Source organism: Ascaphus truei, chromosome 12 (assembly GCF_040206685.1).
Source record: "Ascaphus truei isolate aAscTru1 chromosome 12, aAscTru1.hap1, whole genome shotgun sequence".
NCBI classification, from domain to species: domain Eukaryota; kingdom Metazoa; phylum Chordata; class Amphibia; order Anura; family Ascaphidae; genus Ascaphus; species Ascaphus truei.
The window spans coordinates 25,736,314-25,748,433 of NC_134494.1; the positions used below are offsets into that span (position 1 = coordinate 25,736,314).

General features: G+C 43.3%; 1 protein-coding gene across 2 annotated transcripts in view; it reads left to right on the forward strand.

Annotated features, from left to right (window-relative positions):
• The window catches only part of SWAP70 (switching B cell complex subunit SWAP70), a 79,024-nt gene that overhangs the window by 61,789 nt on the left and 5,115 nt on the right, over nt 1-12,120 (forward strand). For both annotated transcript variants that reach the window (XM_075567082.1, XM_075567081.1), the window contains 6 exons: nt 466-574; nt 2,867-3,048; nt 5,453-5,560; nt 6,560-6,726; nt 8,845-9,043; nt 9,546-9,642. In XM_075567082.1, coding sequence (XP_075423197.1) covers nt 466-574; nt 2,867-3,048; nt 5,453-5,560; nt 6,560-6,726; nt 8,845-9,043; nt 9,546-9,642 — 862 coding nt within the window. The remainder of the gene's footprint in view (nt 1-465; nt 575-2,866; nt 3,049-5,452; nt 5,561-6,559; nt 6,727-8,844; nt 9,044-9,545; nt 9,643-12,120) is intronic.

Here is a 12,120-nt window from a genome sequence, read left to right on the forward strand (position 1 = left end):
CACTACCAGATAAAATACCAATATACCTCTATTAGGATTAAAATTCTCATTTACCTCTATTAGGAGGGAGAAGTTTCCTGCCTGCATAGATACCGGGCTTAAGTATCTCTGGAAGCAGGGGTTCCTGTAGCTAAAACAAAACACAATTCAGCTCCGGAGACCCCCTGCTTCAACCCTGTAAATAAAAAAAATAACGCAATGTAGCCTGTTCTACTGCTTTTAAGGTTTTTTTGAGATCTTGATTAAAAAAAAGCTCTACCATGAAATGTTGCTAGTCATTACATATCAGTAATTACATTCTTAACAACGCTCATTAAGCATTTGATCTGCAGTGATTGTGAGGTTTCCCATTTTGCCTTCTCTTAAACATTGTATGACCGCGTGTATTTTATTTAACACTTGAGTTAACACTCCCTTTGCTACAAATCTTTGCTCAGATGAGCATGTGTTTTTTTTTAATCCTAGTCCCTGCCAGACCGAGATGGGAAGAAGTGTCTCCTTCTGGTAAAATGCCTGGACAAGAGCTACGAGATCAGCGCCTCCGATAAAAAGAAAAAGCAGGAGTGGATTCAAGGTAACTTGCCATCCGAGACTGGGCTGCAGCTTCTGATTATCTACAAGTGTTGAAGACTTAAGAAAAACTGGAGTTAGCACCGTTTAGTTAACTGTGATAAGCATGCGTTTGTACGACCTGTTTACCATCATAGATATGAGATCTGTCTCTCTGAAGTGCTCTCTTCATTAAAAACAGAAGTAATTATATTTCCGGCTTCTGAAAATAGTGAATGCTATCAGACAGGTACTATAGTGGGTAATTAAATACTTGGACTAGTAGCTCTTGTATGTTGATCCAGGATTGCATGACCAGATTTTCACTGGCGTGTCAATGTCTATGGGTCATGTGATCGCCACCTATTGGAGATGTGTGGAAGTTCAGTTTGTGGGTTTACCCCCCCACCCGCTAAATTTCTGAATAATGTGTACATTTTGAATATCGTTTTTAAATATTCAAATCTTGTCAAGTTTTTGAATATATCCTTTCATTGTTTGTTTGTGAATTTCTTCGAATATGCTCCCGTTTTTAATTTTCGGATATTCACATTTTCTTTTCTTGTTTTTTTTAATTACAACAAATTTGTGAATATATATGACATATATGGAAAAAAAAGAAAAAAACAACAAAACTCCACCATATTTGCAGTAAATGTGGACAAAATTTGCCCACTTCTAACAGCTGTGTCACATCACCTGCGTTATCCTCAGGTTTCAGTTAAATAATAATAATAGCATGTTCTTGTATAGCGCTGATAGTTTTACGCAGCACTTTACAGAGACATTTTACAGACACAGTCCCTGCTCCGTGGAGTTTACAATCTATGTTTTTGGTGCCTGAGGCACAGGGAGATAAAGTGACTGGCCCAAGGTCACAAGGAGCCGACACCGGGAATGGAACCAGGTTCCCCTGCTTCACACTAAGTGCCAGTCAGTGTCTTTCCTCTCTGAGCCGCTCCTTCTCCCTCTGGCAGATTACCTGTAAGTATATGTTTATAGAGTGTTCTTTGCTGCTCTCCTTCCATTGCCCACAGTAACCTGGGCATAGAAACCACAGGAACGTAGGAGCACCACGTTGTAGTACCGTGTGTGGCGCTCGTGGTACTTAGACCACATGTTGGGAACCTCGGCTATAAAAGGAGGCATTTATTTAAGGGATTAGTTTAGATTTGTCACGTAACATTGCCAGTGTGTGTGTGGTTCTGCGCACAATGACTCCCTGAAATGAAGAGCTTCTAATTGTAATGACTATAACATGAGACATAGCGCCTTATTCTATATACGCATATATATATATATTATAAAATAGATATGGATTTGGGCCCAAACGGACGATTTGGACTACTCGATTTACTGCCTTAAAGTTGACTTAGCCATAAACCAGTGCCTCCCACTGCAGAGACCAGCACTCCAACCATGCAGTGCCTCCTATTATTTTGTAGAGCACATTTTGTTCAGGATATAAATAGTGTGAGTGTGTGTGTGAGTGTGTGTGTGAGTGTGTGTGTGAGTGTGTGTGTGTGAGTGTGTGTGAGAGTGTGTGTGAGAGTGTGTGTGAGAGTGTGTGTGAGAGTGTGTGTGAGAGTGTGTGTGAGAGTGTGTGTGAGAGTGTGTGTGAGAGTGTGTGTGAGAGTGTGTGTGAGAGTGTGTGTGAGAGTGTGTGTGAGAGTGTGTGTGAGAGTGTGTGTGAGAGTGTGTGTGAGAGTGTGTGAGTGTGAGAGTGTGAGAGTGTGAGAGTGTGAGAGTGTGAGAGTGTGAGAGTGTGAGAGTGTGAGAGTGTGAGAGTGTGAGAGTGTGAGAGTGTGAGAGTGTGAGAGTGTGAGAGTGTGAGAGTGTGAGAGTGTGAGAGTGTGAGAGTGTGAGAGTGTGAGAGTGTGAGAGTGTGAGAGTGTGAGAGTGTGAGAGTGTGAGAGTGTGAGAGTGTGTGTGTATATATCTATCTATATAGCACCATCAATGGACACAGACTTTCACAGCAGTAAAAGATGCAGTAATAGACCCATATAAGTAGGGTGTAATATGTAACATATAATGGGAATAAGCGCTTCAAACACTAAAGTGAACATTAGGGAAAGGAGTCTGTGCTCCAAAGAGCTTGCAATCTAAGTGGTAAGTAGGGAGGAATGCTATAACGTTAAAGGTGGGAAATGATCATTACAATTGGTTGTCGTCTTTTCCTGCCGCGGAAGGATGAGCGTTTTGAGCACGACGTGGCGAACATAGCGCATAGAAACCGCCCAGCGGTCAATCTCTCTCCCTTGCTGCCCAGTCTTCTGGAAGTATTGTGTAACACTAACGCTTCCTTTCTCCGCAGCCATTCAGACCGTGGTCAACCTGCGGAGGCTGGGTCTCCCTCCCCCTCACAAGGAGGCCCGGCAGAAACGCAAAGCTTTGCGCCAGAAATTGCTAACGGAGCAGGAGGAGCTGGAGAAGCAGATGAAGGATCTCCTGGCGATAAACGAGAAGAAACAGCGGGAGCTGGAAGATATGCAGAAGGTGAGGGCAGGGGGGAGCCTCGGGAGGAGCGATAGGAGCAGGGAGGAGCCTCGGGAGGAGCCTATGGAGCAGGGAGGAGCCTCGGGAGGAGCCATAGAAAGCACTGTACTGGCTATAGTGCCACAATGTTTATGGGTAGCCACAAACTCCCCCCCCCCTTTTTTCATATTGATCCCATGCTGAAATCCTGCAGTAGTTTCCTGCCTTGGACAGATCTTAATGAACGCATTTTTTGGTGGGGACTCTTAAGATGGCCAACATTGGGATATTCTAAATAATAAAGAAATAAACCAGGTGGCTGGGAAAACCCTCACTGGACCAGTATGTGACACATACACCCACATACCCAGCATCTCACGCGCACATGCAACCTCCTACTTTGGGTCATTACACATTGATATTACACATAGGACGAATAAGAACTGGTCAACCGAATGACGAGTATTGTATGTTTTTGTCATAACATTATGGGCCTTATATTCTAGGGTAGGGGTGCTCAACTCCAGTCCTCAAGCTCCCCCTCCCCCCCCCCAACAACAAGTCAGGTTTTCAGGATATCTCAGCTTCAGCACAGGTGGCTCAATCAGTAGCACAGTCAAAGACTGAGCCACCTGTGCTGAAGCAGGGACTGATTGAGCCACCTGTGCTGAAGCTGGGATATCCTGAAAACCTGACCTGTTGGGGGGGGGGGGGAGGAAGGGATACCTGGAGGACTGGAGTTCAGCACCCCTGCTCTAACTAATCTATGCAAGAAGCAGCTTGTACTGTGTGTTCCCTGATTTGTGTAGTTTGATTTTGTATCTGAATCTGCAGATTTGCAAATGCTGCGTTTTCTACAAGGCGGTTCTGTGCCATCCTACCTTGGAAACTCTTGGAGTATAAACTGGTGCTCTGCCTTTGTCTGTACAACTGTATAATGGTACTTTATTTTACAAGGGGAATTAACCTGTGCCCATACGAACAATCTCACTAGGAATTCAATTAAAGTGACGATGGGTAACGTACCATAAGAATAAAATATGCTCAAAAACAAGGAAGCCGGTTATTCTGGATCTTAAACCCATTATTTTGAGAATGCCATTACTTTTTATGTCCTCAAACAACTTGATGTGTATTATTAACTGCAGGTAGTTATTTGTTCTCAGTCTCCCAACATACCAGTTAGATTAGAAACTATTTTTTCCTTTTTCTTCTCTGTTTGATTGGCCCATGTGGGTGTGTATTATAATGTCCATATCCGCATACCATAATGCATTGCCTACCTAAACTGCACATATAAGATAACTTAGAATGTGGGAATGTGCCATTTCTGTCGCTGTATAACCCTGTAAATGTATTGATGACGTTTTAAAACTTTTATTTGACCTCTTAAATTGTTCAATGGTCACAAGAAGACATTTGTACAGATCAAAGTGCATTAACAAGTAGTATTGTATGTCTTTATTTATATAGCGCCATTAAGGTACATAGCGCTTCACAGTAGTAATACATGTTGTAATCCATATAAATAACAGGTCATGGGAATAAGTGCTTCAGACATAAAAGTAACATTTAGGAAGACGAGTCCCTGCTCCGAGGAGCTTACAATCTAATTGGTAGGTAGGGAGAACGTACAGAGACAGTAGGAGGGCATTTTGGTAAGTGCTTCTGCAGGGGGCCAAGCTTTATGTATCATGTGTCTAGTAATATCTACGGTGCTACTCATATGCTTCTTGAAGCAAGGGTGTCTTAGTAGTGATACTATTATTGCGCAGAAGTTCTCCCTTACCTCTTTGTGAAATGGTTTGTAGAGTTTGATTCCCTAAGTATGTGTAATATGTATGTTCATGGGCGTCCGCAGGAGGGGGCAAGGGGGGGCGCTTGCCCCCCCCTGGATCACTCGCAGCCCCGAGATCCCGCAGGGCAAGCAGGGTGTCCGGCCTGCTGCCTGTGGGCCTTCTCCCCCTCCCAACCCAGGGGACCCAACCCAGCCAACCCAGCATCCACCGCGCGCGTGCGCCATCTCAGGTTCCCCCGTACGTGCCTCCTGTCCCAGGCAGCAGCCAGTTTGACGTGTCCCCCCCAGCCCACCTCCGCGCGCCAACCCAGCAGTTGCTGCGGGAGATGCTGCAGCCGCCCACAAATCTCGCCCCCCCCCCCCTAGCCACCCACCTCCAGGCGCCAACCCAGCAGCATCTGGCTCTCATTGGTAGCACTACCAATGAGTTAAAATTATGCCCCCCCCCAAAAAAATTCTGCGGACGCCCATGTGTATGTTCCAACAACAAACACTTCTCTGAAAAGAAGCCGCACCGTATATGTGTAGTAGTAGTTCTGATTCGCCAACCAGTGCCGGCGTCGCGCCACTGCTTACGGTTGTAACGGTTAAGGTTGACTGTGCCGGATTCTGCTTTTGTCCGCGCAGCAATTGCAACACGCAGCCGCCCAAGCTACAGAAGAGGAGCAGAAACGCCACGAGACGCATGTGGAATTACAGGACCGGTACAGAGGGGAACTTGAACGGGAAAAAATGGTAATTATCAGAGACCACTGAAAAACTCAGGAATTCTACAATCATTATGTATTCTGATATATGAACATCATATAATGTTAATTATTTGACACTTCTATATTGAGGCAATTTTGACATTTAAACTGACATGCCAATGCATTAAGGGATAAGGAGCGGCTCAGTGAGTAAAGACACTGACTCTGTAAACAGTGACACTGAAGCAGGGGAGCCTGGTTCTATTCCCGTGTCGGCTCCTTGTGTCCTTGGGCAAGTCACTTTACCTCCCTGTGCCCCAGGCACCAAAACATGATTTGTAAGCTTATCTCGGCAGGGATTGTGCCTGTAAAATTCCTATGTGCTGCATATCGGGCACTTTACTGTAATTGTGACGTGCATTTGGTCCCATTGGGAGAAAAGCACTATATAAAATAAAGTTCTTACTTTTCGTGGTGCTCATGAGCTTGTAATTTGATGAGTTTCAGCAGGGGTTGGGGAATTGTTAAGTATTGTACATTTGTCCTTTATAGCTAACGGTCCTCTCTTTCCCATCTTGGAATGGGTAAACTATCTAGATCAATGACCAATTTAATAAGCAGTGATCAATACAATTTAGCTTGAGCAATGCCGTATTGAAAATATAACAAGAGACAGGGGGTGCCCAATGCTACATCCCATTGACAAAACATATATGGTAAAAAGTATAAAGTAAAATACTTCAATAATAATATTGTAGTGGTGGGTGTGGGAGTTTGAGCTAGCTGGGAATGTGTGTTAATCAATATTGAAAATATGAATGATTTTGTATGTGTACTTTTATAAGGGCGTTTGTTTTTTGATAGGGTCAGAAAGATTCAGGGCCATGTTTACGGAAGTGGTGGTAAGCCGCAAGGCGCCCTACGCCTATTCACGTGAATGGTCCGCCATGTAAATCTGGCCCTTATCCTTTCCACTGCCTTCTACAACGGGCTAACAAACGTGTGCAGTCCACACTCTCTCACAGGCTTTTATTCTGCTATTCAGATCCGCCAGCAAATGGAAGAGCAAGTAGCACAGAAATCCTCCGAACTAGAGCAGTATTTAAACAGGGTTCGGGAGCTCGAAGCGCTGTACAACCAGCTGCAGGAGGCCCTGGACGATGAGAAACAAGCGCGTCAAGATGAAGAGACTGTGAGGCATCTTCAGGCGAGGTACAAACTCAACTGCAACGCCCAGGGGGGAGAGTCACTGGAGGCCGATAATGGGACATGGTTGTGGCTTGAGATATACGAACATTAACCAGTCGTACCGCACACTCGTTGGAAGCAGAAATAGTGGATACGCGAGGATTTGTTCTGTAAGTGGCACGTGAAGAACACGTTCCAGGTGCTCCTGCCCCCTTCGTCAGGTGTATACATATAAAGTGCATTGACTCTACTTAAATACCCACAATAACCCTCCAACCATCAATTACGACAGATAAAAATCACCATCATCATCACAAAACTCCCCCTATTTTAGATGCCATATGATGTCGCAGGCCTGAATACAACCTTATTTATGGTCTTAAATAAATTTATATCCATGGATATATATTATAACAACTTTAGACATTTATTTCACGTGTTTTACAACGTAAGTAAAATTGCACGTATCCTGCTTTCAACGAGTGTGCGGTACGTCTGGCTCACGTTCGTATACATTTTGCATAGGTTGAACTTGATGGACGTATATGTCTTTTTTTTCAACCTCATCTACTATGTAACGATGTATTATTTCATGATAAACAATTTCCCCTGTTATGGACCTTTAGTGAATCTACTCTTCTTTGTGTATACTATGCTTGTTCCCGGGAAAATGATTAGCAGACATCTCAGCACCTTTACAATCTTGATAGCAGTGAACCCCAATAGGAAGTGTGCCCATTCTCCTAGCTATAGTGAAATGTAGCCATTTTTTATGGACTTGTTCATTGGAATTGCTGTATCATGCTTTTCTCAACTAGTTATATGAATTATCTGAATTGTCAAAAGGCCTCTAGTAAAATGCATCTAATATTGAGGGGCCAAGTAGATGACACTTTGGTCCATATTTATTAAGTGGTGCTATGCCATCCAACACTTGATGCTTTATGACATAGCACTGTTGAGTACATATAGCCTCTTCTCCTATATTGTTCAGGAGTTTGTTTGATGCTGCATGCAGATCTCTCCTTATTTGGATTGACGGTAGACTGTGATTCTTTGTATTAAACCATCAAATGAGTTCTTCATAGATGTAAATAATGTATACAGAGTTAACAACATCTCGCAGGTAATGCCTTCATGTCTACTGTATCAACAGCCAATGTATTTGCATATTAACCACGAAAGAGAAGGAACCACGGTTCCTTAAAGATGTCCCTCTAGGGCCCCGAACCATAGACGAATTTCATGACTCCATGATTTTGTTGCTTGATAAGTCAATGTGCACGATGAAACGTTTCATTTTATATATTGAGACAGGAGCCCCATGAGTTATATTCCTGTAAATTAGGACAATGATGTGAAGGTGATACACCTGTTTATTGCACAAGAGTTTGAGGTTTCCCTTTTTTATTTTTATTTTTTAAACTTTTAAGAAATCAGGATGGCAGCTGGAGAGGAAAAGTGTAATTCATGTTAAAATGTATTCTTCAAGTTACACAGTAAACTTGAAGAAACAACCCAGGAGTTTTTAAAAGCTCTGCGCACTATAATTCCATTTATGAAGGATTCAAATGTTGGCCCGCTAAAAGGTATCAAAACCTACATTGAATCTGCTTTTCCCAGGACCAATACTGCGACTAGAACTTTGTCTACATTCAAAGAGGTATTTTGACAGTGAGGTGATTAGGCAAATTCAATGAAAAGGGGATAAGCCAATCACAGTGCTCCAATAAGCCAAGGCCAAATCTGACAAATGCCTAAGCCAATCACAGTGCTTCGTTTTTCCTCGTTCCCTGGATGAGATGCGGTAATTGGAACGTTTTGAATATAATAATAAATAATAGCAGCATGTCCTTGTATAGCGCTGCTAGTTTTTACGTAGCACTTTGCAGAGACATTTTGCAGACACAGGTCCCTGCCCCGTAGAGCTTACAATCTATGTTTTTGGTGCCTGAGGCACAGGGAGATAAAGTGACTTGCCCAAGGTCACAAGGAGCCAAATTGAACCAGGTTCCCCTGCTTCAAACTCCGTGCCAGTCAGTGTCTTTGCTCACTGAGCCACTCCTTCTCCCTTGGAGCATTCCGATTGACTGATCTCTCAGATGCAATTTATAGTTATATATACACACACGTTTCACCTAGGCTTCTGGAAGAGGAGGCAGGCAAGAGAACAGAACTGGAAAAGTTGCACAAGGAGCAAGAGAGGACCATTAGAATGACAGAGGCAGAGAAGAAGGAGCTGGAGACTATACGAGAGATCAAAGAGAAGGCCTTGCAGGAGGCAATGCAACAGCTGGAACAGCTAGAGACGGAGCGCCTGGAAGCTTTGCAGCAGTATGAGGTGATCTTGTCTTCTAGGTTCCCCCGAACATGATAAAAGTATAACAATGCAGAGCGGTGTGTATGTAACCCATGATACAGGGGATAGACAGGAACTCTTGAATACACAAAAATATTTTTTGCAAATCAATGGGTCCTGATTAATTACAACGTCCATATGCGATAAATATTTTCTATTAATTGGAGTGCCCGTCCTTTCTCAGGCATACTTATTGATTAGTATTCTGGATCACCAAACCATTTTTCTATATTTGGTAGTGCCCCATATATGTCACCGCTAACTTGGAAACTTGCCTTTTGTGAATGATATATACTTTTTTAACTTCACGTACGAAAGATGAAACCTACATTTCCATTGTTACTTTTTGTAATTCAAAAATTAGAAGTACCTGCAAATGGGGGTTTATAATGGACGCACCAGTGAACCATAGCTGGGACTGCACTGTGTAAAAAAGGGAAGTTCAGTGTGACTCACTTGGTTACTGTAATTGATTTGATTGTAGAAAGTTACAAAGAACCTTGAAGTGGCTGCAAACAAGACACGAAACTGGAAGGACAAAGTAGCTCATCATGAAGGCTTAATTCGACTAATACAACCAGGTAAGAACACTGAAACGGCTCATAAAGGCTCATCATTCCTGCCATTCATTCATATCATTCATTTGCTGACAAATCTTTAACTGTGTGTCTTGTCACTTCTAAGGAACGTAAAGACAGTGTTTAATATTCTAAGCATTACATTTATGGACAGGCCGGCCATTTGTTTTATTAATGAACCAAGTAGGCAAACCGCAATCTCTACACTGAGATCACAAGACCTGCTAATAACAGTCAGACCAAATGGTTTCTTAAAGCCAGTATCCAACAGCTTATAAGTCATACATGTGGCAGGTGGTATTTCCAGCATTAGAGCTAGTGAAATCTAAATGGTGTACTTTGACGCTAATAGGCATTTATGAGCTTCCATGAATATGTCATTTTAGGTCCATTAATAATAATGTTTTCAGTAATTATATCCAGCGCTGATTAATTGCACTGGTTTGACTATGCTCTGATTTGAAGAAGTGTTTCCCAATTGCGGTGGAGGTCTTGCTAGACACCTCCTCTATTTCCCTCCCCCTTCTCCCCGTGTATTTCTCTCCCCCATCTCACTCTTACCCCCTCTCTTTTCACACACTCCTCCCTCACCCCTCTATCTCTTTCTCACTTCCTCTTACACCCCTCTAACCCCCCCTCCGCTATCGCTCAATTACCTCCCTCTCACTCAATCCCGCTCCCTCCTCACACTCATTCCCCCCAATACCCATACAATTCCCCCCACAAACAATCCTCCCCACAATAATTACCCAACACACACAATACCCACATAATCTCCTCACAAAGTACATATTTACACTACCGCCCTCACAAATACATTCTTACACTACCCCCAAATACGTTCTTACACTACCCCCAAATACATTCTTACACTACCCCCAAATACATTCTTACACTACCCCCAAATACATTCTTACACTACCCCCAAATACATTCTTACACTACCCCCAAATACATTCTTACACTACCCCCAAATACATTCTTACACTACCCCCAAATACATTCTTACACTACCCCCAAATACGTTCTTACACTACCCCCAAATACGTTCTTACACTACCCCCAAATACGTTCTTACACTACCCCCAAATACATTCTTACACTACCCCCAAATACATTCTTACACTACCCCCAAATACATTCTTACACTACCCCCAAATACATTCTTACACTACCCCCAAATACATTCTTACACTACCCCCAAATACATTCTTACACTACCCCCAAATACGTTCTTACACTACCCCCAAATACGTTCTTACACTACCCCCAAATACATTCTTACACTACCCCCAAATACGTTCTTACACTACCCCCAAATACGTTCTTACACTACCCCCAAATACGTTCTTACACTACCCCCAAATACGTTCTTACACTACCCCCAAATACATTCTTACACTACCCCAAATACATTCTTACACTACCCCCAAATACATTCTTACACTACCCCCAAATACATTCTTACACTACCCCCAAATACATTCTTACACTACCCCCAAATACGTTCTTACACTACCCCCAAATACGTTCTTACACTACCCCCAAATACGTTCTTACACTACCCCCAAATACATTCTTACACTACCCCCAAATACGTTCTTACACTACCCCCAAATACGTTCTTACACTACCCCCAAATACGTTCTTACACTACCCCCAAATACATTCTTACACTACCCCCAAATACGTTCTTACACTACCCCCAAATACATTCTTACACTTACCTTGGAGATGGTGGTGACTGTGGGGAGCACGGCCGGCTGGTGCCACTGGAGTTCTCTATCCTACTGCCGGGCCTCTGGTTGCCGCCAGGCCCTGGCTCTCCCACGCTGCTGTGGGCCTGCCTCTCTCTAATGCTGGTGAGCGCCGGAAGCTGGGTCCACAGCTGGGGCGAGTTGTGCTCGGCGGCAACTAGAGGCCCAGTGGCTGGACAAAGAAGTTGGGCCCTACCTCTGGCCGGGCCCAACTCCAGCGCAGGCCGGGCCCAATTGGGCCACCGGGCCCGGGATACTTGTCCCGGCTCTCCTCCCCCTGTCGGCGGCCCTCATGCTACATGTCGGCCTTTCCTCATAGGGTAAACATTTCATGCCATTAAGCATGTTTATTGCTCTTCCATGTACACTTGCAGCCTCAATATAACCTATTTCTGTTGAGATAACCAGCATAATACACTGTATTCAAGATAGAGGTGTTGTACCATGGTTTTATAGAATATCCTTATTATACTTTGAGTTAAATAGTTACATAGTAGATGAGGTTGAAAAAAGACACATGTCCGTCAAGTTCACCCTATCCTAAATTTAGATGATGGATACTTATCCTATATTTGTATTTACAGTATTTTGATCCAAAGGAAGGCACATTAAAAAAAAACTCCAGTGAAAGATCATCTAATGATATCTCATAAGGGGGAAAATAAATTCCTTCCTGACTCCAAATAATGGCAACCAGATTACTCCCTGGATCAACATCCTTCCC